Here is a 24,963-nt window from a genome sequence, read left to right as displayed (position 1 = left end):
AGATGACCTAGATATAAGGCTCCAGAAGCTTTTGCCTTTACACTATATTTCTAGCCAAAAGTTGGCTGTCTTAGTGGGAAAGCCTCGAGCAGAATGATTTATGGAGCATGTTAAGTGAACTCTAGATATACAGTATAGTAATTAAAAGTGAAGTCTCTGGAATCAGACTAATTAGGATCAAATCTTGACTCTGCTTCTTATGAACTGAATGAATTTGATCAAATTACTTTACTTCTCTATGCCTTAATTTTTGTAGCTATATCTTACAGTTTAAAAAAGACTAAGTGGGACTTCCCTGGTGGCGCAGTGGTTGAGAATCTGCCTGCCAATGCAGGGGACACGGGTTCGAGCCCTGGTCTGGGAAGATCCCACATACCGTGGAGCAACTAGCCCTGTGAGCCATAATTACTGAGCCTGCGCGTCTGGAGCCTGTGCACCGCAACAAGAGAGGCCGCGATAGTGAGAGGCCTGCGCACCGCGATGAGGAGTGGCCCCCACTTGCCGCAACTGGAGAAAGCCTCGCACAGAAATGAAGACCCAACACAGCCATAAATAAATAAATAAATATTTAAAAAAAAAAAAAAGACTAAGTAAGCAAAGACATGTAAAACATTGGGCATAGTATCTAGCACAAAGTAGGTGTTTAATAAAACCCAGCTATTATTATTACTTAGTCTTGACTACAGGGCTGTAATTGGATCATGAATTTGAAGGAGTTATCTTTAATATGGCACTGAAAAACTAAAATATAAGAAGCACATACCCTGACATCTACTGAGCAGCCCACAGTCCATGACGGATTTCCCAGCACTTGATTTTGGCACAGGAGATGAACTAGGGAAGATTTCCCAACACCTGTAAAAGATACAAGAACTCTAGTCATTTAAAAGACATGCTGAAATATATTATGGCAAAAGTAAGACTGAGAATAAGCAGTAATAATGATATATAAAGCATGGTTGTTTAAAGGGTGTTCATACCATACCAATGATTTAATAAGCTTCATTGATAAAGAGAAGATGGTTAAGGACACTGGTTCTCTCAAATTTAGCATCAGAATCCTCTGGAGGGTTTGTTAAAACACAGAATGCTGGGTCCTGTCCCCAGAGTTTCCAATTTGACAGGTCTGTCATGGAACCCAAAGATTTTGCACTTCTAACATATTCCCAGGTGATGTTGATGCTACGGATCCAGGGAACTCACTTTGAGAACTACTGGTCCAGGGCAATTTCAAATAAACTAATCCCTTTCCTTTGGAAGGATTTCATCTATTCAGCCTATTTTAGAATTGTAGAATCTTAACATATCTTAGAGGTAATCTCCTCTATCCTGACCACCAATGCAGAGGCCCCTTCCACAGACCCTGTTAGATCGTCTTTCAGATTATGCTTGAACACTATCAGTGACAGGGATTCACCATTTCACAATTCCATATTTAGATATTCCAGTTCTCCCATACAGTGATTTTTAGAAAGCAGTCAACCACTTGGCCCAGACTTATCTTTTGGAAAAGGAGAACAACTCTTCTTCTTCTTCTACATCATGGCCCTTTAACTTCATAGACAGCACTTGTCTTTTCTTTTTATTGAAGTATAGTTGACATACAATATTATGTTAGTTTCAGGTGTTCAATCCTTAAATACATTACAAAATGATCGTCACAATAAGTCTGGTAACCATCTGTCCCCATGCAAAGCTATTACAGTACCACTGGTGATATTCCCTATGCTGTACAATACATCCCTGTGACTTATGTATAATTGGAAGTTTGTACTCAATTCCCTGCACCTATTTCACCCCTCTCCCCACCTCTCCTTTCTAGCAACCACCAGTTTGTTCTCTGTATGAGTCTGTTTCATTTGGTTTGTTCATTTTTTTTTTAGATTCTACATATAAATGAGATCATACAGTATTTGTCTTTCTGACTTATTTCATTTAGCATAACACCTTCTAAATCCATTCATGTTGTCGCAAATGGCAAGATTTCATTCTTTCTATGGCTAATAGTCGACCTGTATGTGTATATATACACATATTTTCTTTATCCATTCATCTATTGTGGACACTGAGGTTGCTTTCATATCTTGGCTACTATAAATAATGCCGCAATGAACATAGGGGTGCATACATCTTTTCGAATTAGTCTTTTTGTTTTCTTCAGGTAAATACCCAGAAGTGGAACTGCTGGATCATACAGTAATTCTATTTTAATTTTTTGAATAGCTTCCATATTGTTATCCACAGTGGCTGCACCAATTTACAATTCCACTGACAGTACATGAGGGTTCCCTTTTCTCCACATCTTCGATGACACTTGTTATTTGTTGTCTTTTTGATGAGTTATTCTGACAGGTGTGAGATGATATCTCATTGTGGTTTTGATGTGCATTTCCCTGATGATTAGGGATGCTGACCATCTTTTCATGTGTATGTCTTCTTTGGAAAAATGTCTATTAAGGTACTCTGCCTATTTTTTAATTGGATTGTTTTTTGATTTGAGTTGTATGAGTTCTTTATATATTCTGGAGAGCCCCTTATCAGATATGTTGCTTGCAAATATCTTCTCCCATTCAGTAGGACAGCACTTTCTTTTCTTATAGATCTCCTGGGTTTAGGATAATCTAATTACTAATGCTAGGGCTAGTATTCTGAGATCTGTAGGAAGAGGAAAGGGAATGAGCTATCCCTGTACATTTATGTGTAGAGTTACTCATTCAATTAACATAACTGGGATGCCATTATAACAAGCATTGTTGGTGAATCTTTATGCGTCACTAGTTATCAAAAATTTAGCCGACCTCTTTGTGCGCATTACTGTGCATGGATCTATCACTTTTTATTATAAAGTTTTATTTACAGTCTATCTAGAAAGTACAGAAAAAAAAGAAGAAAATAAATCACCCAAAGAGCACTACTGTCAATAATGTAGATTTAAATTCATAAGCAGAGTTTTTCTATAAGCAGGTTGTTATTGTGAATATATTACACAGTGTACTTAAAAACAATGAAACATAGCCTTTGCTTACACAGCTGGTTTTGTCTGAAATATCCTACACATCCTCTCCTTCCATTTTCCCTCTCATTGGCCTGGTGAATTAATCTTTCAAGACTCAGCATCATTCTAGATATAAAGTCTTCTCTTACTCCATACAGGTAGAACTAAGCACATCACCCACCATCCTCTGCATCTCCGCTGTACACTGTACATTTTTCTATAGAGCACTTAAAATACACTATTACACTTGCTTGTTTATAGAGTTTACTCACTCTGCTTGATTTTAAGTTCTTTGAGGCCTGGGACTGGGTTTTACTCATTTTTTATTTCCAGTACTCAGAGAGGGCCTTAATTAGTACTTATTTAGTGGCTAAAAATTTCCATGTTATTACAGAATCTTCATAAATATTTTTAATGTCTCCATAGTAGTTCAGAGAGGAGACATAATGATTTATGTAACCATTTTCTCATTATTAGGTATTAGGGTGCTTTGAACTTTTCATTATGCTAAGAAAAGATTTCTGTTTACACTTTCGTTTAAAATTAAAATTATTTTATTAGTATACCTTCCCAGAAGTGAAATTAATATGTAAACCGAAATCAACATTGAAAGTTCTTGATATACATTGACAATGTTTATCTGGTTACTATGCCACCCGCCATACACATAAGCCTGCAGGTCTTGTTGCACCTCAACAGTATGTAGTTGCTTTTTCATCGTTGTTAGCTTATAAGAGAAAAAAAAGTGACATCTTGCTTTAGTCTGCATTTCTTTACCTTCTGGTAAAGATACACATTATGTTCATCTTTGCTAACCAGTTGTTTTTCCTCTCTTATGAATTATCTATTGATGTGCTCCGCCCATTTATCTACTAGGTTTTACTGTTGTCAATTTACATGACCTCTTCATATACTAGCTGCTCATGTAATTGAACCAAACATTTCCCCAGATTTCCCTTTCATTCCTTTTATTTTTTTACATACAGGCACGTAAGATTTTTGACTACTCAAAGTGAGCTTTGTATTTTATTTACTGCATTGCATCTGATATCTATGGCCTTTAGGGCATATTGTTGATTTTTGTGTTTACATGTAGGTTTGTTTATGTTGGAGGAATATAACTAGGCATTTAGTTATCAGCTTGATACAAGTCTTGAAATTCTAGTTAAGCTTAACTGTGTCAGAGTAAACAGCTCTATGTAATAATATTGTATAGCTCTCCATGAATTAACTGCATTGGGTGATAAGAGTTAGCTAACATGGGATGAACTTTAAACAGTAAGAACAACAGAAGTGCCAAGAATAGTGGTTAACTTTAAGAATTTTGGAAAATTCTGATTCAATGTTTTCATCATTAGAACTAACTTAGATCAAAAGAATGCACTTGATTTGCTGGGGAAAAAAAGTTCAATATAATCAAATAAATGCCAGCTCCAAACAGAGCTGGTAATGTATTAAGCTCATCCCTTACATATGAAGGAACAAAGAGAAAAGAGTGTGTGCATGTTAGAGAGACTTTCAGGATTCCTTACTAAATTATCAAATATCTCTATGGGATACAAACAAATTTCTAAATCCCTAGTCATTCCTTTATATATTTGCGAAATCCTCAAAATTTCACAGGGGAAATGAGCCTTTATTCAAGGTAAACTTTGAAGTTTAAATACAAAGGCAGATGAAATGTAAAAAGTATATTCTAACTTGTAAGACAGCAAATCATTGTTAAAAGGGAACTGATAAAAAGACAATAACTGACTTTGCACATATAGCCTAACAACAGTGAATGTGTGACAAGATCAATCACTTTCCTGGTGGGCATAGCTCTGTCTTCTGTTTTACAACTAAACTATAATAATAATTTTAAAAGGCTTACTAACTGCCTGATCACTTTTTCACATTTAATACAGCAGCCAATTCAATGCTGTTGTGTAATGCATTGATTCCACAGTTATATCCCCAGCACCTAATTCAGCATTTGCCATGTATTATAATAGGGAAATAATTTTTTTGGGAAAAAAATAAATCGATTAGTTTGAGCAAGATGTAACATGAAGCGATTGTTAGATGCAATAGAAAGGTAATTATAAATGAGAGAAAGCACCCACTTCACATATCATGAAGAACTGTGTTAGCTCTGGATTCTTCTAAATCCTACTTGGTGATACTCCTACGAAGCCCATTTAGACCACTGTTGCTTTCTTTATCTGTAAAACTGAGTGCTTTTATTAAATTAACTTCAGCACCACTTCATGCTAAAGTTGACATAAATTGGATTATGTTCATAGAATTTCATAATGCAACTTTCTGAAGGGAATATTAAATAATGCTCTCTGTAAAATACTTTGCAATGCAAATAATCTTCAGGCAATGTGAAAATGTTCTCAACCTCCTCCCCCCTCCAATTTTATTCAGTTTGGTAAGGCTAGTTTTCAAGCTCTTTGGGGTATGTCCTCTCCACCTCCAAGCATCTGACACAACGTCTTTGCTCAAGCAGACATCCAAAGGTCAACTCCAGAAAAGCACGTCTATGAAATGCAAGGTTAACATTTATTCCAAGTTCTTAAGACGCTTAGGAGTGGAGGGTATGAGAAACAGGATAGTGAAGGGGAGATAGAAACACAGACTTCAACTCCTGTTCTCAAGCGTCCAAGGTAAGAATTTTAACACTAGGATTAAACTGGGCTCAGCATTAAGTCCTAGCTGCTTCATAAAATGGCCCTTATCTTATTTTTTCTATTTCTTCCAGCCTAGCACATAACAGTTTTTCAATTAAGATTAAACAGAACAAAGAAAAAAGAAGCGCAGTTGAGACTAAAACAGGTCTACCACCTGATACTTCACGAAATAATATGGGTTAGTGTTCTAAGTACGTGGACTCCCGGCTCAAACTAGTTCTGTCATTTACATCTCTTTAAAAGAGATTTGTCATTTGTGAAATGGGATAATAGGACTGATCTCAGGATTAAATGAGTTAATATATGCAAAGCACTTGGAACAGTGTCATTCTTCTTAGTGCACATTTGGTTTCTTTAATTAACAAAATCTATTAAAGGCAAGGTCCGAACTTCTGTCTCAGCACGGCGCCCAGTACAACACTCAACCTCCGCAGATCTTTTAAAACAAAGTATCACTAGGCTTCGGTCGCCCTGGAAACCGACGTAGAAACCAGCGAAAACAGAGAAAGGCCCCGGCTCCGCGCCCCCCACCCCTGCGATGCCGCCGCTCCGTTAAATTGAGCAAAGTCCTCTGGGAAGTGTAGTCTTTAGGCCTTAAGAGGGAATTCAGCCACGGGCCGGAGTCAGTTAGTCGGTGTGTGTGTAAAGGGAGAGTGAAAGGGGAGGATTTTCGGATAACTCAAAAGTGTCGGGAGCCCCAGAGGCGGGTTAAGCGGCTCACCTGAGTCTCCCAACACCAGTACCTTCACCCGATCCAGGGACGCCATCTTGCCACTGCCTTCCTGAGGTTAACGCCTATTCCGGGATTATAGGCCAATCAGAGCTGGGATTGGAAGGCGGAGTCTTCAATGTCATTGGCCAATAGGAGCGTGACTGTCTTGATTGAAGGCCTCACTGTGCTGATTGGCCCGCCTAGTTAAAAGTAGCGGGTGGTTGCTAAAGCTGGTCGCAGGAATAGGGCGTTCTCCTTGTCGCACAAGTGGCGTGGCTCGTTTAAACCAGTAGTTGAGGCGCTGAGGGAAGCTGTAGTGGGAGTGTTCGAGGATTCGCCTTGGTAAACCTTGTTCCCTGTTCCTTGTTCTCGGTTCCCTGGCCCGGCGCCGCCTTTCAGGGTGTCTTCTGCTTTTCGCTCCTTTCTCCATAGCTAGCCTCCTCCCCCTTAGCTGCTCTCTTGACTCGGTTCTCTTCTTGGTTTCCAAAGAACTATTGACCCGGAGCGGCCCATGTGCGACCTCGGGTAGGACGGGCTTGGCTGCGCCGAGTGTGGCCTCTGGACTCAGCTGGTAGAGTCCGAGCGGATCTAGGGTGTCGGGGTGTCACAGTGGGGAGGAGGTAAACATTACCGGGCTCGTGGAGGCCAGCTTGTCCGGAGGTTTCGCGGTGATATGCCACTGTATGTATGAAGGCGTGGAGAGTACCGTGAAATATGGTAGCCGAGAAAGCCAGTTGGTTGTGTAGAATCCAAGTTCTTCTGGAACTGGAATAGAAGTATACTGAAATAATCTGACAGGACTCCCCACATCCACTCCTTCCTTCTTTTACACGCTGCAGTCAGCATAATCCTTTACAATCACGAATTTGATGCTTTCACCTCCTTAAAACCATTTGAAGTTTAAGAAGAGGGTTTCCAATACCCTATCTTTTTCTACTCTGGAAGCTGCAGTGGAGGAAGTGAATTGGGGGGAAGCTGGCAGGGTGGGCATGTTTGAAGAAAAGGTGCTTTACGAGACCTATTGAAAGTTTTATGGAAGTACTAGACCAGCTGTGCTGCACGTTGGAAAGTCAGTGGTGAACAAGATTAATCTCCTGGTCTCCGAGGTAGACATGGAGAAAGTATAAGTCTATTCACTGCAGCGAAGAAGGGAAAAGAACTATGGGAACATGTGAAGGGGGGGGGGATCATTCTGAGCCACTAAGGGAAGTCTGAGAAGGTGTCTGAGGAAATGTCATTTGAGATGTGAAGGATGATTAGGAGAAGGGACTTTGGGCTTAGCTGTGGGAGCAGAGAAAACAGCATGTGCAAAGGCCTGGAAGTAGGGAACGCGTGTGTGGCTCACAGAATTGAGAGGATGCCAGTGTGGCCGGAGATAAAGCTGAGGAGGGTAGACCAAGCACAGAGAATGCATTCATTTCAACTTTGTTTCTCCAACTCTGTTGCCCGGTGTTTGTATGATTAGAATACATAGGGTTCAAAAGCAAAACCAACTTGCCTTTGGGGGTCTGGGCTGTAGGGTGGTAGGTGAGGCTGGGAGGTGACTGATAGATTCTGAAGCTAAGAAGAAGAAACAAGGCCTGGCCCCCAGAGGTCACACACTGCAAAGTCTCCAGAGGCCAGCCAAGCTCCTTCCCTGTTTAAAAATGTCAGCTGCTCTTTAGCTAATTGTTTCCATGTGGGAACATGGTCTCATTTTTTTCTGCAGATATTTGCAGTTCTCAAGAGGGCCTGAAAAAATTGAAATTGATGTGAAATCTCATGATTTTTAATGTTAACCACAAATTCAGAAAATTTTCCAAACATTCTTTGAGTCAAACGATGTGGCACAGGCTACCAGTTTGAGACCTCTCATCTCAGTATTATGAAATCCAGAGATTGAGGAGATTCGGCATAATTGGGGGAGTAGAAGCAGTGAAGGAGAGAACACAATGTTCAGGAAGGAGGATTTTAGAGTGTAGAGATTTTGAACAAGGTGGCACAGCATGACTTCTTTGCTGAGTTCCAGTTTCATTTGTTCAGCCACCTGTAGGACATCTTCATGGTAATATTCTGTGTTATTTCCTCAAAGACAAGCAACTAAAACTGAATGAATGCCTCGTTTCTTCCAAACCTGTTCCTCTTCAGGTGTTAACCTCTTTCTCATAGTAGTACTTTTCTAGTTACACTGGTTTAAAACAAATAGCTATATGTTATTGTTTAATAGGTATAATGTTTCAGTTTTACAAGGTGAAAAGAGTTGTGGAAGTGGTTGGTGGTGATAGTTGGTTAGCATTATGAATGTATTTAACATTACTGAACTGTCTGCTTAAAAATACTTAATCGGTAAATTTTATGTTTTGTATATTTTATGCCAATAAAATTTTGGGAAAAAAACCCCAAATAGCTATTTAAAATTTCCCTACTCTGTAACTCCATTTCCAATGTATTATTGGGTCCTTTTGATTTTGTTCCTCTAATAAGTTTCATTCATCCTGTCCTCTTGTAATTTTTTCTTGTCTTTCGTAGTTTAGGTTTGATTACTATCACTCTTAATGTTTTCACAGTGCCTCCATTTTCACTTACTTCAGCCCATTTCTCAAATTGTTGTAAGAGTCACTTTTCTAAGTAGGGAGTCTTGTTATGTATGCCAGTACTTAATGGAACTCTTACGATGCCAGCCTTGAAAGTCAAACACTTTACATGAATTATCTCATTTAATCTCATACATCAACTCTATGAGGAAGGCACTGTTAATCTGCTGAAACTGAAGCTGAGAACTTTCCAGGTTCACAGGCTAAGAAATGGTGGAACTGGGATTCAAAACCTAAAACTATTGGACTGCAGAGTCCTCATGTCACTCCCTTTCTCAAATCTTTAGGGCCCCCTAGGGTGTTTCAGGCAAAGGTAACAGGCTGAATGATGTGGCACAGGGCCCTCCCCATGCAGGATGTGCTTTGGCCAGGTATGTAATAGTCAGGTACCCAGTTTGTTGGTAACAGTGGTCAGGGACTTATTCTGTATATTAGAGTCACCTAAGGAGCTTTAAAAATTAGTGTGATGCCTAATCTGACCTGCTCAGACCAGCTGAAACAGAATCTCTGGGAATGGGGCCCAGGGTGGGTATTTTTAAATGCTCCCCAAATGATCCTGCTTTACAGCCAGGGTTGAGAACCATTGGCCCAGAAAATGGAGTATATGGGGTGGAAGGTCAGGGAGGGGAGTACAATAGTAGGAAATAATACTGGAAAAGTAGGTTATTTTGACATTGGTCTACCATCCTTTGGTCTGTTTCCGAAGCCACATATTGTGTTCTGCCAACTGTTGACCATGTAAAACAAAACAAAACAAAAACCCAAAAACTAGGTTCAAGTTCAATGTATAGGCCAAACTGGAAAGAATAAAATGCATATGGCAGTGTGTTATACTACTACTTTGGTGTTGAACCCAGGCACTTGCTTGGCATCCTTAAGCCTTGGGATGACAGGAAGGCTCTAGGACCACAGGTTTGGACCTAGGTGCTACTTTGTTATCTCTTATATATAGTCATGCCTGAGTATTCACAATCCAAAATATAACTGACTTTCCTTTTATTTTTCCTTAATTAAAGGTAGGGTATTATAACCACCCTCCCCCCACCATATGTGTATTCATTGGTTATTTAGGAATATCTTTTTAGAATAGTACTGTGGATATAAAACTGTTTCTTATAAAATAGGGTGATAGGGTTGATAACTACTGATTTTAAATAAAAGATTCAGTAGAAACTAGTATTAATAACACTATGATTCCCTATGGAAATAATTCAGTAGGCTGTTAAAAATTTCCTTATAGTGTAGGGAAATTTCATTTGATATAGCCTGTATGATATAGTCTGTGTGCCTGGCCGTTTTTAGTTTGAGATGTATTAAATTGATATAGATGGTGTCTTTATTAACAGGTGCTTCCTAAGCACATTACATTCTCATTTATTCATCACAACCACCTCATTGAAGTAGTTGATATTATCCTTATTTCTCAGAGCGTGAAGTGTGGCTTGAAGTTGTTAAGGGATTTGCTCAGGATCACACAGCCACTTAAACAAGGCTATCTGACTCTAATTCCAAATCCCAGGCTTTTTAACAACCACATGAAAGTCTAGCCCATGCCAGTTTGGGCTTCTAGAAGACAGCTTTCTGGGTACAGTTAGCTTCTACTTGTCCTGCAGGGGATCCAGTATTTAAGGATATCTTGGTGTTTGTTGTTACTGTTTTTTAGAACCGCATAGCATTTGCTTACTTGGTCATTTAACTTTTCAAGGTTGGTAAAGCTGTCTGGATATAATTGTTAATGTCTTTCAGATTTATAACAGTAATTTTGCCAAACATCCCAGCTGGTGATTACTTAGGCATTTATTGGTTTGTTGTGATTTTATTGTGAGAGCATGACTATGTAAAACATCCTAGAATCTATCTTGGTAGAAAATTTTTACTCAAGAAATAAAGGCACTTAAAAAACTAGGCTAACTGCTAAGTTTCTCAGGGTTTTTTTTTTTTTCCCCCAGCATTCCCAAAGATCTGTAGCATTAAGAATAATGAGACTTCGTTTAGATTTTTGAGTTTCTCTTTCTGAAATAAAGTGAGCTTGATATAGTATATCATTGCTATAAGTAATGTTAATTTTTGGAATTAAACACACAGTAGGTCATGAAAGTAACCATTTAAGAAATATGTCAAGCTTTTAAGGTGTAATCTTTTGTGTACTCTAGAGGAAAGTCTTGTTCTCTGTTAAATGCTTAGCATTATAAGTCTTTTGAAAACAATGTTGTAAGTACCTTTGTGGCACTCCAAGAATAGCGATTACCAACTACCTAATGGGTTGATTATTCTAGATTTAAAATGATTACTTTGTCCTTATGCCTAGCTAATTTTCTCTTTTTTTTTCCTGAATTCAGTACATTTAAAGTTGAAGTTTGCTGCTAAAGATGGCAGATCCAGATGTCCTCACCGAGGTTCCTGCAGCATTGAAGCGGTTAGCCAAGTATGTGATCCGGGGGTTTTATGGCATTGAGCATGCTTTGGCCTTGGACATCTTGATCCGAAACCCCTGTGTGAAAGAGGAGGACATGCTGGAGCTGCTCAAGTTTGATCGGAAGCAACTTCGATCAGTCTTGAATAATTTAAAGGGAGACAAATTCATCAAGTGCAGAATGAGGGTAGAGACTGCTGCAGATGGGAAAACCACTCGCCACAACTACTACTTTATCAATTATCGTACTCTTGTTAATGTGGTAAAATATAAATTGGACCACATGAGAAGGAGGATTGAAACTGATGAGAGAGATTCCACCAACCGGGCTTCCTTCAAATGTCCCGTCTGTAGTAGTACTTTTACAGATTTAGAAGCTAATCAGCTCTTTGATCCCATGACAGGTGAGATTGTTCCAGTTTATGAATCTTTCAAGTAACTTTTTAAAGTATGTAACCTTTTTCTTAAGTTGATTCATCTAGTTTTTAAACTGATCATATATATCATTATAAAATGGATATATTGGTGTAAGTAAGCATATAGTTATTCTTAGTCTTAATGTCCTGTTTGACTGTCATACTACTTTTAGAAGCTGTTGCAAAGCCTTTCTCCTTTACAAGGGAGTACTCGTCCATGGACTGTTCTTTTACCCATAGCCCTCTACCTCTGTTTCTACCCCCATCCCTTATTTACAACTGCAGCCTAATCTAAACGGTTGACTTTCTCTACCACTTTGAGGCTATTCTGACTTTACTAAGTTTACTTTTGAACTCTTCATTCAACAAATATTTGAGTACCTACTTGTGCCAGTCACTGCCAGACAGTTATAATAAATACGTATTATTAGAACTTAAATGCTTTGTTAGTGGAAGTGCAAAGTGCTATCAGGAGGACATAACTAGGGCATCTAATGTGGATTTGGGGAGACCTCTCAAAGAAGTTTAAACAGCGGGGACCTAAAAAATAAGTAAAAGTTAGCCAGATGAAATAAGAGGGGCACTTTTTCCAAGTTAACAACAGATATTTAGTTTCTTAGCCATTCATTAATGGAAGCGAATCATCAACAGGAGTTATAAATTGCTTCATTTAATTAAATACTTTAGTTTTAAGGATTTTTCTAATCAACACAGAATCTACAAAGCATGTTTTTTCTAAAAATACATGTCTAACATTAACATGGGACACTTTAAAGTGCTAGGTTGTATAGTTATGTTGTTATTTGTAAACTGGAAAAGAGACTATAGTTTTACTAATTACTCAAGTGGATCAATTTTGTGTTAAAAATTTGTAAAAAATCTATAGAAAGAATCACAGCTGTTAGGTTAGATTGTCCCTTTGTTACGGCTGAATTCAGGAGTATAGGTTACTTTTTAGTTCATAGATCTGACTTTAAAATAACTATCTGAAAAATATAATTTAAGCTTTTACACATGAAATGTTTTATTATAAAAAAATTACAGGTTTGTGTACATGTTTAATTTTGTATATGTTATATATTGTACATTTTAAAGAATTTTTAAAAATTTTAATGGGAAATAATGCTGATATCAATTAAGATTATTCACAAAAAGAGCAGTGATGGCCTATGACTTTTTTTTCCCCTTATTTACTGTGAAGCAGTCATCTTGGATGAAAATTCATTTAAAGAATTCACATTTCTCTTAAATGTTTAATTTGTCTGAACCTAACTATTTACCTTGAAAGGGCTTAACTAGGAGAGGTCTTGGTTATGAGAAAATCTTAGCCATCCTGAGTATAAGAATTGCTTGAGTGTACTATAGAGGAGGGTTGTAGACTATATCTGGAGCTCTTTCAAAATAGACGAGAAAAGTCTCATGATTTTTGCTATTCACTCTAACAGATTTCTTTAAGGAGCTCTGGGTTTTGGTTTTTGATTTTCTGCAGATGTTGGTGTTACAGTGGTCGTCCTCGTCACTCTTGACTGCAGTGAAGGTGTTATCCAGTCCCTCAGAGAGGCTAATCTAAAGGAATATGCTTCTACTACATTACGTATCACTTGATTCTTATTTAATTTCATGGAAGTTTCTAAAAGGAAGTTATCCCATTACTTATATATCAGTATTTAGGAGTTTGATTCATGATGCTCTTCGAATTTTACCTAGGGTTTGTGTCTGAATGAAATTAGTTGTAATTAACAGGTGGCTTGTGGAAGAGATGGCCTGACCAAATATAGTCAAGATTATTTGTGTGAGGGAATTGAGATAGGGTAGGGAGCGTGAAAACATATTATGAAAGAGAGCTAAAACTGAAACAGTTGTTTTGTGGCCAGTCTGAACAGAGACTGTTTTCTTAATATGAGGGTTACGGTCAACATGATGGTGGAAAGAAGGGGTTCAGGAGAGCAAGAATAAGTCACTTTACATTGGTATCGCTCATGGGAGGATGCCCTGAACAGCCAGCACTAATAGTCAACTTAATTGGCAGTTATGTCTCAGTGAAGCCTGAGATACCATGATTGAAAATTCTTAATTATTGGGAACCCTCTTTATGAGAATATACTTGCGTTTTGATTATAATTTGGTTTTTCATTTGGACTTTCCTTTACAGAGAGAATATGATAATTGGGTGATATTAGACCCCCCAACCTCCTTGTCAGTCTGGTTTTGTTTTGTTTTTCCACTATTAGTACCTTGACAACCCTCCCTTGTTCTTCTATACATTCCCTTTAGAAATCTTGGTCTTTTTCCCTCTGTTCCCTTCCTGTGTTTCTCAGTATTCATTGCCCTCCCTGTCATTTTGAAGAAGACGAGAAATAAACATTTGGTATGTGTATCAGAAGAGGAGGAGGGAAGTTTTTCTGCTGTAATATTTATTCTCTCTTTAAATTAATAGTTACAGTTTTCATTCGAAGCCAGTGCTGTACAAAGCTGTTCTATTTCTTGGTTGCTATTGGAGATTGATGGTGTTTCTGACCAGTGATGGAGGTATCTAATGGGCTTCTATCTCCACTCCAATGTCAACAGTTGTTAGGTTTATAAACTATGGTTTATATTAGCAATTGGGGGTACTTAGGAATTAGATTTGAAGCCTTCTAGGCTTCACTTCTTCCCTGATAAAAAGTTCTTAACTCAAGTATATGGGCAACTCTGCCACTGGACAGAGAGTAGTGACTCCTAGATGAGTATCCAGGAATTCTGGGCTCAGGAAATTGGGTCCAGCAAGAATTGTTTTACCGGCATTAATTCACACATAAACCAACAATTTTCTTACTTCAGTTTATAGCTCTTCCCTCCCCCGCCTCTCTTTTTCCTGAAAATTGTAGATTCTTTCCATACTTTCCATTTAGATTTTGCCTTTGGTGTTCTGGGTTTGAACTCTCCCAATGTTTGATGCTTGATAAGTATAGCTAATTTTATTTTATTTTATTTTTAACATCTTTATTGTAGTTGCTTTACAATGGTGTGTTAGTTTCTGCTTTATAACAAAGTGAATCAGCTCTACATATACATATATCCCCAAATCTCCTCCCTCTTGCGTCTCCCTCCCACCCTCCCTATCACACCCCTCTAGGTGGTCACAAAGCACCGAGCTGATCTCCCTGTGCTATGTGGCTGCTTCCCACTAGCTATCTATTTTACATTTGGTAGTGTATATATGTGCATGCCACTCTTTCACTTCGTTCCAGCTTACCCGTCCCCCTCCCTGTGTCCTCAAGTCCATTCTCTACGTCTGTATCTTTATACCTGTCCTGCCCCTAGGTTCTTCAGAACCTTTTTTTTTTTTTTTTGATTCCATATATATGTGTTAGCATACGGTATTTGTTTTTCTCTTTCTAACTTACTTCACTCTTTATGACAGTCTCTAGGTCCATCCACCTGCTAATTTTATTAAAATGGAAGAGCCTAGCTTTTGCCCACTAGTCTCTGGTTTCAGAAACTTAATCAGGCAAAATCAGCTGTTTTATTTTCTGAAATATGGGGGTCTTATGTAATCAGAACAAAGGTAGCATGGCATGAAATCCATCAATCAGCAAAATAGCATCTAGTGGTTCATAAATGCATGTTTTAGATTTAGCAAGGCTCTGACCGTGTGAAGAGACATAGCATTTCTACTTTAGCAATCTCAACCACAGTGATTTCATTAATGACACTTCTGAGTTAAATTCAGCAACATGCTTCCCCAAAAGGGAGGGGGAGATTGTATTTTCTTCTTTTTTCTTTTTTTTTTGTGATACGCAGGCCTCTCACTGCTGCGGGCCCAGCCGCTCCGCGGCATGCGGGATCCTCCCGGACTGGGGCACGAACCCGCGTCCCCTGCATCGGCAGGCGGACTCTCAACCACTGCGCCACCAGGGAAGCCCTGTATTTTCTTTTTAGGTGTTAAAGTTAGATGATATGGAAATAGCTTTATATTTTCCATTTTTAATTTAAAAATTATGTAACCATGGTGCCAGAAAAAATTTTGAATAGAAAAAATTACGACAAAACCACTACCCTTTTACGTGTTATTTATAATTACAGTCATAGTCAAGAATAGTTTGTGATCTCTTGGTCCCTTAATGTACCAACTCTCCTGTTTCTATCTAGTGTTCTAAATATGTTTTTAGGTGTGATTTTCTCTCCTGTTTTCCTTTCCACTCCTTTGGGGCACTTTGTATTTTTTTTTTTGCTGGTATAGATGTGACACTGGATATTTTTGTATATATAGCATTTTATTCTTGTTTTTAAAGTTTTTCCATAAGGATTCTCAGCAGTGGGAATATTAGGTGAAAAAATATAGTTTTATAGCTTCTGTAAAGGCACATAAGGCAATGTAGTTTTATTGTGGGTTGGGTAAAATTGTTAGGTGTTTGAATTAGAAATAGTTTGGGAGCCCCTATTACTGAATTCACCTAGAGACCAGGGGATCCCATTTTAAATAAACTTTGAAGTAAGTTAAATTTTAAAAAAAGGAATCTTATAAATGTTTGTTTAATACAATCTTATAAATAGGAGCTAAGAGATTATCTGGTTCAACTCATCAAATGTGTGTGGATACACACACACACGTCTGTTACACTCTAGGTTTTGGAGGATCTTACAAAGTAATAAATAAATGTAGGGGCATATAGATTTCCAGAATGTTTTAAATGAGTACTGGGGAAGATAAGATAGCTTTCATGGAGATTCAGCTTTTGTGTGGCTCCAGGGAAAAGACTTTGAGTCAGGTAGATTTTAGGATTAGTGTAAAAGAAGTCTTTAAAAACTGACTCTAAAATGTGTCCAATAAAAAACTCTTAAAAATAGCCAACAGGGCTTCCCTGGTGGCGCAGTGGCTGAGGGTCCGCCTGCCGATGCAGGGGACACGGGTTTGTGCCCCGGTCCGGGAAGATCCCACATGCCCTGGAGCAGCTAGGCCCGTGAGCCATGGCCGCTGAGCCTGCGTGTTCGGAGCCTGTGCTCCACAACGGGAGAGGCCACAACAGTGAGAGGCCTGCGTACCGCAAAAAAAAAAAAAAAAAAGCCAATGATGGAAACACACCTCTTCCAGTGGTTAGTTCTGAGTCCCTCAATATTCAAGTAAAGTCCTTATCTACTTGGGATATTCATTTCTAAGTTTGGTGTTAAATCACGAGTCCCTCTTTTGCTTGTGACTGCAGGAATGCTTTTTGATTTAGACACATCAGTTTCCTGATCCCCACATCATTGAAATTCCTCTTCAGTTCCTTTAACCTAACATTTTAAAACTGTCAGGGTCCTGTATTCATGAGCCTCTGAAAGACTTGTTTCCTTCATGCTCACCTTCATAGAGCAGGCTTTTTCCTGTTTTCATCTCTCTCTACTTAAGGCAAGAAGATGTCTTATAAGCAGTGTTTCCAATTCCTAAAATGCTAAAAACACAGACAAACAAACATAAAAAGAAATCTTTCTAGGAGTACTTTGCTCAGTTGCTGGTTTGGAATCTTTGCCCAGGATGGGTTCATTAGAAACTATACTGGAAAGCTCAGTGGTGTGGATTTTGAGGAGGCTGATGATGGGACAGAAGGAAGGTGATTACTAGAATGAGTTAAAAAAAACACAAAAAACTAGTTATGGAAAAATAGTAAGAAACAGGTGTCTTCTCTCTGCTACCCTTCACTTTCCACCAAAAGCTTTAGGGCTGATTTTTTAAAACTTTTGTTGCTCTTGGTTTTAAGGGTTTGAAAACTTAAAAAAAAATCATCTGTGTTTTATCTTTTTTGTATTTTGAAGCTGATTACATAGGAACAAACTTATTTGTGAAAAGTTGCTTTTTAGTTTTGATGCTGGCATATAACATTCTGTTGATTATTGTCTTTCAAATAGTCATATCAAAACAACATACTTTTTGCCTGCTCACTGCATGTTGAGATGAATTTGATTTGGGCCTAATTCAGAGAATTTATTATTGATATAAGCTTCAGTATTCACCCAAGTACCACACTTCAGTTTATTGTTTTCCCTCCCAGGCATAATACTTTTTTTCCCCTTTATAATGAGTTCCAGAATCTAGGAATAATGCATGATTAGATCAAACCTAGATGTGTTCAGTTAAGGAAGGACAGAAGCCAGTTTCATTGATTAAATTGAGTTTTGGGGGTAGAGTTGTACTGGGTACATTATGAATACATTTGAGATCTTCTGAAATTAAAAATACATTAAACGTACTTCTATTTTTTTTCCTTTTGCATGCAAATGAGTATTTTACAGTGTTATATGTTCTGCAGTGAATCGCTAAAGGATGATTTTTCAAATTCCATTTTATTATAGGTAAAATAATTATATAAAATATATAACTATGCTCCTCTCATGTCTGTTATTATTTTATAATAGCAGTTCCTTTTTTCACACACTTCCCCTTGCCCAATTAAACTGAAGAAATTTGCTTTATAAAATAAGTTTGGAAATTAGAATAAAGGGTGACTTTTTGAGACTTCAGTATTTGGCTTAACATTTTAATATATATACCCCTGAACATTTTGAGTTATAAAAGGTTTAACAGAGGACTTGATAGTGCTTTCAAAGAATATCCTAAGAATGACTGTGTAACTTTTGTGTATTAAAGGGAGTTGAGTGCTTTTGGAGAATTCAAAATAACATTTGTTTTCTTTCTTCTAAAAATACGTAAGTAATATATGAATATAAACTTGTTGAAGACTCAACTGACAGAAAAATAGATAGACTAAAATGGCAAACCTAGTTTTTCTTCTCTATGGTCTCCCGCGCAACCCAGTCCCTACTCTTTCCACCTTTCTCTGTGTTGACAACTGGTAAGTTTTATGATTATATAACGTTTCACTTTATGTCTCCAACCCCACCTCACCCTCCCTCCTCCATAAGCCTTTTTGAAATTTGAGAAAGCAAGGTGATTTTTTTTTTTTTGGACAGGAAAGTAGAATTTATTGGTGGGCATGAGTAAAGAGGGGACAGTGCCAAAGCTCTCATGAGTGAGAGCCGTTTGTCCAGGAGACCACAACTAGGGATGTATTTGACCCCACAGCCATCTGGGATGAGCCGCTTTTCTGCCGCCATGTTTTCATATTCATCGCATTAAACTTAGTAAATCCCCAGTTCTTGGAGATGTGGATCTCCTGGTGGCCAGGGAACATGAACTTGGCCGTGAGTTGGGCCTCAGTCACGTGCTCCTTGTTCAGCTTGGTGTGGATGGATTTATGACTTGGCCAATGTGGACCCTAGCCACTGTGCCCTGGGGCTTTCCAAAGGCACTGTACATACTTGTCTGGAGTCCAGATTGGGGACAGCATCCAGACATGAATGTCCACTGGAAAGGGCTGTCTCCAAGGTCCCTTAGGGCAACCTGTATAAGCAACAGGCTGTACACTGCCCAGGAGGCTGTGTTTGTAGCCATTGCACACCAGGCCTCCACAGGGATGGTGATTCTTTTTTTTTTTTTTTTTTTTGCAATACGCGGGCTGTTGTGGCCTCTCCCGCTGCGGAGCACAGGCTCCAGACGCGCAGGCTCAGTGGCCATGGCTCACGGGCCTAGCCGCTCTGCGGCATGTGGGATCTTCTCGGACCGGGACACGAACCCGTGTCCCCTGCATCGGCAGGCGGACTCTCAACCACTGCGCCACCAGGGAAGCCCAGGGAAGGTGATTCTTAATTAAATATTTTGTTGTTATAACAGCTCTGGTTATTAATGCTTGACCAACTTATGTTAGTATTGTAAGGGTTTTTCAGAGCACTTATTACATTGGGTCTTTTTGTGTAATCAGTGTTTTCCGTGGGTATGTCATTTTCAGAGGGTTTTTTTATCTTGTTTTGTTTTTTAAGCAGTGGCTATAAGACAGCAAAGTGACAGTGTATTAGGATTCCAGAGCCATGGCTGGCTTCCAGTCTTGGGCTATGTTAGTAACTATTCCCTGGGCAAATCCTATAATCATTGTAGGCCTTTTTTAAGGATATGTAAAATGATAAGTTCAGTCTATTCTATACCATATATGGTTTCTTTCAACTCTAATTTCAAAGCACCCTTTGATTTGGAGAATAGTTGACATTTTAAAAGTATAGAGAAGCTTGGGGATGTTTTATCACTGCTTTTAGAAGATAATGTTAGTCACTTTGGTTAATTTGAAATCCTAGGTTAGGAACTGAAACACCTTGTTATAGTAGTGTTCGTATAGAAAATATGCTATGTTGAATTAGACCGTATTCAGAAACACATTGTGGCATAATGGGGAATAATATTTAGGATTCTTGGCAGTCTTATTTTCCCAAGCTCTCCAGTTTACTCCCTTTCCTCATATATACATAATCTATAAAATATTCAGTGAGAGGGGAACCAACGTCCAAATTTGACTCCTAAGATATATACAGTGGTTGGATTTTTACAGAGTGGTAAAATTAATACCATATATTAGTGATGTGTCTTGAAGTTTGTTACCTCTTTATTTCACTAAAATCCTAGTGATTCTAGTCCCAGTAACTTGGTTTTAACATGGAACTGTGAATTGTCTTCTGTTTTGTTTTGTTTTTCCTGGAAGCTTCTTGAGTGAGGGGAAGTAAAAAACATTTACTCAAATTTTTTTCGTAGAATTGTCTAGAAACATTAAGCCATTATCTCTTTTTTTTTAAACATCTTTATTGGAGTATAATTGCTTTACAATGGTGTGTTAGTTTCTGCTTTATAACGAAGTGAACCAGCTATACTTTTACATATATCCCCATATCTCCTCACTCTTGCGTCTCCCTCCCACCCTCCCTATCCCACCCCCCAGGTGGTCACAAAGCACTGAGCTGATCTCCCTGTGCTATGCGGCTGCTTCCTACTAGCTATCTATTTTACATTTGGTATTATATATAAGCCCATGCCACTCTCTCACTTCATAACAGCTTACCCTTCCCCTTCCCGTGTCCTCAAATCCATTCTCTATGTCTACGTCTTTATTTCTGTCCTGCCCCTAGGTTCTTCAAAACCGTTTTTTTTTTTTTTAAGATTCCATATATATGTGTTAGCATACGATATTTATTTTTCTCTTTCTGACTTAACTTCACTCTGTATGAAAGACTCTAGGTCCATCCACCTCACTACAAATAACTCAATTTTGTTTCTTTTTATGGCTAGGTAATATTCTATTGTATGTATGTGCCACATCTTCTTTATCCATTCATCTGTCAATGGACAGTTAGGTTGCTTCCATGTCCTGGCTATTGTAAATACAGCTGCAATGAACGTTGTGGTACATAACTCTTTTTGAATTATAGTTTTCTCAGGGTGTATGCCCAGTAGTGGGATTGCTGGGTCGTATGGTAGTTGTATTTTTAGTTTTTTTTTTTTTTTTTTTTTTTTTTTTTGCGATACACGGGCCTCTCACTGTTGTGGCCTCTCCCGTTGCGGAGCACAGGCTCCGGACGCACAGGATCAGCGGCCATGGCTCACGGGCCCAGCCGCTCCGCAGCATGTGGGATCTTCCCGGACCAGGGCACGAACCCGTGTCCCCTGCATCGGCAGGCGGACTCTCAACCACTGCGCCACCAGGGAAGCCCTATTTTTAGTTTTTTAAGGAACCTCAATACTGTTCTCCATAGTGGCTGTATCAATTTACATTCCCACCAACAGTGTATGAGGGTTCCCTTTTCTCCACACCCTCTCCAGCATTTATTGTTTCTAGATTTTTAATGATGGCCATTCTGACCAGTGTGAGATGATACCTCATTGTAGTTTTGCTTTGCATTTCTCTAATGATTAATGATGTTGAGCATTCTTTCAAGTGTTTGTTGGCAATCTGTATATCTTCCTTGGAGAAATGTTTATTTAGGTCTTCTGCCCATTTTTGGATTGGGTTGTTTGTTTTTTTGATATTGAGCTTCATGAGCTGCTTGTATATTTTGGAGATTAATCCTTTGTCAGTTGCTTCATTTGCAAATATTTTCTCCCATTCTGAGGGTTGTCCTTTTGTCTTGTTTATGGTTTCCTTTGCTGTGCAAAAGCTTTGAAGTTTCATTAGGTCCCATTTGTTTATTTTTGTTTTTATTTCCATTTCTCTAGGAGGTGGGTCAGAAAGGATCTTGCTGTGATTTATGTCATAGAGTGTTCTGCCTATGTTTTCCTCTAAGAGTTTGATAGTTTCTGGCCTTACTTTTAGGTCTTTAATCCATTTTGAGCTTATTTTTGTGTATGGTGTTAAGGAGTGTTCTAATTTCATTCTTTTACATGTATCCGTCCAGTTTTCCCAGCACCACTTATTGAAGAGGCTGTCTTTTCTCCATGGTATATTCTTCCCTCCTTTATCAAAGATAAGGTGACCATATGTGCGTGGGTTAATCTCTGTGCTTTCTATCCTGTTCCATTTGATCTATATTTCTGTTTTTGTGCCAGTACCATACTGTCTTGATTAATGTAGCTTTGTACTATAGTGTGAAGTCAGGGAGCCTGATTCCTCCAGATCCGTTTTTCTTTCTCAAGATCACTTTGGCTATTTGGGGTCTTCTGAGTTTCCATACAAATTGTGAAATTTTTTGTTCTAGTTCTGTGAAAAATGCCAGTGGTAGTTTGATAGGGATTGCATTGAATCTGTAGATTGCTTTGGGTAGTAGAGTCATATTCACAATGTTGATTCTTCCAATCCAGGAACATGGTATATCTCTCCATCTGTTTGTATCATCTTTAATTTCTTTCATCAGTGTCTTATAATTTTCTGAATACAGGTCTTTTGTCTCCTTAGGTAGGTTTATTCCTAGGTATTTTATTCTTTTTGTTACAGTGGTAAATGGGAGTGTTTCCTTAATTTCTCTTTCATATTTTTCATCATTAGTGTATAGGAATGCAAGAGATTTCTGGGCATTAATTTTGTATCCTGCTACTTTACCAAATTCATTGATTAGCTCTAGTAGTTTTCTGGTAGCATCTTTAGGATTCTCTATGTATAATATCATGTCATCTGCAAATAGTGACGGCTTTACTTCTTCTTTTCTGACTTGGATTCCTTTTATTTCTTTTTCTTCTCTGATTGCTGTGGCTAAAACTTCCCAAACTATATTGAATAATAGGGGTGAGAGTGGGCAACCTTGACTTGTTCCTGATCTTAGTGGAAATAGTTTCAGTTTTTCACCATTGAGGACGATGTTGGCTGTGGGTTTGTCATATATGGCCTTTATTATGTTGACGTAAGTTCCCTCTATGCCTACTTTCTGGAGGGTTTTTATAATAAATGGGTGTTGAATTTTGTCATAAGCTTTCTCTGCATGTATTGAGATGATCATATGGTTTTTCTCCTTCAGTTTGTTAACATGGTGTATCACATTGATTTATTTGAGTATATTGAAGAATCCTTATATTCCTGGGATAAACCCCACTTGATCATAGTGTATGATCCTTTTAATGTGCTGTTGCATTCTGTTTGCTAGTATTTTGTTGAAGATTTTTGCATCTATGTTCATCAGTGATACTGATCTCTAATTTTCTTTTTTTGTGACATCTTTATCTGGTTTTGGTATCAGGGTGATGGTGGCCTCGACAATTACCTTAAATGTAAATGGATTAAATGATCCAGCCAAAAGACATAGACTGGCTGAATGGGTACAAAAACAAGGCCCATATATATGTTGTCTACAAGAAACCCACTTCAGACCTAGGGACACATACAGACTGTAAGTGAGGGGATGGAAAAAGATACTCCATGCAAGTGGAAATCAGAAGAAAGCTGGAGTAGCAATTCTCATATCAGACCAAATAGACTTTAAAACAAAGACTATTACAAGAGACAAAGAAGGACACTACATAATGATCAAGGGATCAATCCAAGAAGAAAATATAACAATTGTAAATATTTATGCACCCAACATAGGAGCACCTCAATACATAAGGCAAATGCTAACAGCCATAAAAGGAGAAATTGACAGTAACACGATCATAGTAGGGGAATTTAACACCCCACTTTTACCAATGGACACATCTTCCCAAATGAAAATAAATAAGGAAGCACAAACTTTAAATGATACATTAAACAAGATGGACTTGATATTTATACGACGTTTCACCCAAAAACAACAGAATACACATTCTTCTCAAGTGCTCATGGAACATTCTCCAGGATAGATCACATCTTGGGTCACAAGTGAAGCCTTGGTAAATTTAAGAAAATTGAAATTGTATCACGTATCTTTTCTGACCACAATGCTATGAGACTAAATATCAATTACAGGAAAAAATCTGTAAAATATACAAACACATGGAGGCTAAACAATACACTACTTAATAACCAAGAGATCACTGAAGAAATCAAAGAGGAAATCAAAAAATACCTAGAAACTAATGACAATGAAAATACGACAACCCAAAATCTATGGGATGCAGCAAAAGCAGTTCTAAGAGGGAAGTTTATAGCAATTCAATCCTACCTTACGAAACAAGAAACATCTCAAATAAACAACCTAACCTTACACCTAAAGCAATTAGAGAAAAAAGAACAAAAACCCCCCAGAGTTAGCAGAAGGAAAGAAATCATAAAGATCAGATCAGAAACAAATGAGAAAGAAATGAAGGAAACGATAGCAAAGATCAATAAAACTAAAAGCTGGTTCTTTGAGAAGATAAACAAAATTGATAAACCATTAGCCAGACTCATCAAGAAGAAAAGGGAGAAGCCAAATCAATCGAATTAGAAATGAAAAAGGGGAAGTAACAACTGACACTGCAGGAATACAAAGGATCATGAGAGATTACAACAAGCAACTATATGCCAATAAAATGGACAACCTGGAAGAAGTGGACAAAGTCTTCGAAATGCACAACCTTCTGAGAGTGAACCAGGAAGAAATAGAAAATATGAACAGACCAATCACAAACACTGAAATTGAAACTGTGATTACAAATCTTGCAACAAAGAAAAGCCCAGGACCAGATGGCTTCACAGGCGAATTCTATGAAGCATTTAGAGAAGAGCTAACAGCTATCCTTCTCAAACTCTTCCAAAATATAGCAGGGGGAGGAACACTCCCAAACTCATTCTAGGAGGCCACCTGCTTTGTTTTTCTTTATTATACTTATCAACGACATTATTTTTTGTCTTGACTACTCCCCAGTAGAATGTGAGCTCCAAAAAAGCAGCTCAGAAGATGATTAGCAAGATTTAGGGAGGCAGAATGTGGGAAATCCTTGGTATGTTAATTGTGCCA

The 24,963-nt window shown here is 38.2% G+C and overlaps 2 protein-coding genes across 7 annotated transcripts in view; one reads left to right on the top strand and one right to left on the bottom strand.

Moving 5' to 3' along the window:
- The window catches only part of RABL3 (RAB, member of RAS oncogene family like 3), a 39,911-nt gene extending 33,454 nt beyond the window's left edge, over positions 1–6,457 (bottom strand). The window contains exons 1-2 of the mRNA XM_079922029.1: positions 6,392–6,457; positions 764–855 (exon numbers count right to left, since the gene is read on the bottom strand). Of these exons, the coding sequence (XP_079778155.1) occupies positions 764–855; positions 6,392–6,437 (138 nt within the window). The 5' untranslated portion in view covers positions 6,438–6,457. The remainder of the gene's footprint in view (positions 1–763; positions 856–6,391) is intronic.
- Positions 6,458–6,465: 8 nt separating this feature from the next.
- GTF2E1 (general transcription factor IIE subunit 1) overlaps positions 6,466–24,963 on the top strand; it is a 48,697-nt gene continuing 30,199 nt past the window's right edge. For 3 of the 6 annotated variants that reach the window (XM_079922028.1, XM_079922023.1, XM_079922027.1), the window contains exons 1-2: positions 6,466–6,724; positions 11,295–11,772. In XM_079922028.1, coding sequence (XP_079778154.1) covers positions 11,325–11,772 — 448 coding nt within the window. In that variant the 5' untranslated portion in view covers positions 6,466–6,724; positions 11,295–11,324. Of the gene's footprint in view, positions 6,908–8,277; positions 8,510–9,121; positions 9,327–11,294; positions 11,773–24,963 lie in introns of those variants that run through there. The other 3 variants (XM_079922024.1, XM_079922025.1, XM_079922026.1) reach the window with 3 other exon arrangements.

The sequence above is a fragment of the Stenella coeruleoalba genome, assembly GCF_951394435.1.
Source record: "Stenella coeruleoalba genome assembly, chromosome: 5".
NCBI lineage: Eukaryota > Metazoa > Chordata > Mammalia > Artiodactyla > Delphinidae > Stenella > Stenella coeruleoalba.
Note: the sequence above shows the minus strand (reverse complement) of the source record. Positions and strands in the feature narration are given on the sequence as shown.